At 41.7% G+C, this 2,324-nt stretch overlaps 1 protein-coding gene across 1 annotated transcript in view; it reads right to left on the reverse strand.

Moving 5' to 3' along the window:
• LOC106816463 (tubulin gamma-2 chain-like) overlaps positions 1-2,225 on the reverse strand; it is a 10,405-nt gene extending 8,180 nt beyond the window's left edge. The window contains 1 exon segment of the mRNA XM_014821085.1: positions 2,031-2,225. Coding sequence (XP_014676571.1) covers positions 2,031-2,225 — 195 coding nt within the window.
• Positions 2,226-2,324: the final 99 nt, after the last annotated feature.

Below are 2,324 nucleotides of genomic sequence, written 5' to 3' on the forward strand. Positions count from 1 at the left end.
TACACCTCTTGACCTTTGACCTTTGACCCTTGGCCACCAAATTTGTCATCCCGAGTCCTTTACACGATCCCCCCCCCACGTCCCGAATATCGTGACCGTACGTCGAGCGGTTAAGATTTGTGCCCAACTGTTGACGGACGGACGGACGGACGGACGGACGCACGGACGGACGCACGGACGATCATGCGATTCTACAAGCTGCATCTGACTATGTCAGATGAGCTAAAAATAATGGATAATGATAAATTTCATGAAATAAACCACATTATGAGAGGTCTTTGTATGGGTGGTTACAGTCCTATAGACCGAAGGTCCGATAGATTGAAGGCCTGATAGACCGAAGGTTTATTCGAATACGCAGTGGCTACACGTCCGGAATCGGTCGCCTAGCCTCCAGGCTACGCATCCGGACATCCACTGATGCCGTATTCGAACGTGAATATGCTGCACATCCACCGATGCCACTATAAATCATATGATGCCACTATAAACCATACATATGCCCTAACCCTAACCCTAACTCTAACCATAACCCTTTGCAACATTCGGTCTATCGGACTTTCGGTCTATAGGGCTGCCCCCATATGGGTAGAGTATATTGAGAAGAACAAGTCTTCATTCACCCCGAAGAAGATATAATTGCTAAATTGGATTCACCCAAAATTGTGATGATGGGGAGCAGGCTATTGTTTGATATAGATATGAAGAAGCTAAGCTGAAGTGGCTTTCCATAAAGCTTCAGTCTAATGTATACAGTAGTTGCTATGGGGCAGAATTGAACATGACCAGCTATCTAGAACTGTTTTTCATTTCATCTACTACACATTGTTTTGTATAGATCTGTACTTAGAATAGACTACTTTACTAATGTACCGGTATTAAATTTTTATCACTTTCTTCACAAACGTTACCCATGACAACCCCAATGCTTGCCTGAGGTTTGCCTGAAGCTTGCCTGACGTAGGAACAACCAATGTATGCAAAACAAATTAAACAAATTCAATAGAAATAGACTTGAAACAAGTAGTTTAACGAAATCATCATAGGCGTTTGGGCCAGAAACATCCATGAATATCAATACATTTTAATTAGTAAACTGGTCTGTTAGCTATTGGCCTAACCATGCAAGATAAACCTATGATTTAGGAATGTGGGCATGAGAAGATAGCACTATAGATACACTTCTTATAATTATATTGTTGTTTGAGCTTATGCGTACATAAACAGCATAGATGTAGCTCTTTGCAGTTGTTTTTCATTATATTTTCATACATGTAACGTCCGTAACACTAAAATGTAACGTCCGTAACAACTTTAATTAAGGTAATCAGACAGGAGTGTTAATTTCAAACTTGCTATTCATGTCTGTATATAATGGGGGCAGACCTACATCAATATTATAGTTAGTAAAAAAAACTAAAGGAAGTAACTTCACAGAGTTTTACTAATATGTACCAAATGTAAAAAAGTAATGTCACAATGCGTAACATCTGTAACGCTCGTTTCTTATGATTGTGGCTAATTAATCAATTAAGCTAAAACAAAGTTGTTTTACTATTTCTAATACTAGAGTGTATACTACAAGTTTAAGAGAAAATAAACTGTTCTTTCAACTGCAAGTAAGTTTGTTTATCAATTGAAAGTTGCAATTTGCATGTAAACGTAACGTCCGTAACGGTGAAATTGGCCATATACTTAAAGATTCTAGGCACTTGTAACTTTGCGGATGTGCGGCAGCATTGACCTATGCATGGGGGTACCGTCAACTGGGGAGGAGAAAAACGAAAGTAAAACTTTGCCCAGAAGTTCCGGGCATTCCTAGATATTCCAGTACAAGTTTTTTTAACATACTCAAAGTAACTAAAAACTATGTGTACTGTGTAGTGCATGTCTGTCTGTGTGAATTAAATTGAATAAGAATGTGATTGGTTTCTTAGTAGAGTGAAATGAGATAAAAAAAANTTGAGGTTGAAGGGAATGCGGTAACGCAGGGATGCAGGAATGAGGATGCTGCTGCTGCTGCTGCTGACCTGGCTTCTCAGCTGCTCGACCTCCTGCTGCAGCTTCTTCTCGCTCGCTCTGTGCTTCTTCAGCAGCTTCGTCTTCTGCTCGAGGTCTCGCTGGATGTCCTGCTTCTCCAGCGTCCACGCCTCCGTGCTCACATCCATCTGCATCTCCAGCCGCCTAGAATAGATGCTGATGCTGATATTGAGACGTGAAGGCATGCTACAGACGCAAGATCGCGCGTGTGCGTGTGTGTGTGTGTGTGCGTGCGTGCGTGCGTGCGTGTGTGTGTGTGTGCGTGTCGTGTCGTGTCGGTTGGT

This window comes from Priapulus caudatus, unplaced genomic scaffold, assembly GCF_000485595.1.
Source record: "Priapulus caudatus unplaced genomic scaffold, Priapulus_caudatus-5.0.1 Scaffold1388, whole genome shotgun sequence".
Lineage (NCBI taxonomy): Eukaryota > Metazoa > Priapulida > Priapulimorpha > Priapulimorphida > Priapulidae > Priapulus > Priapulus caudatus.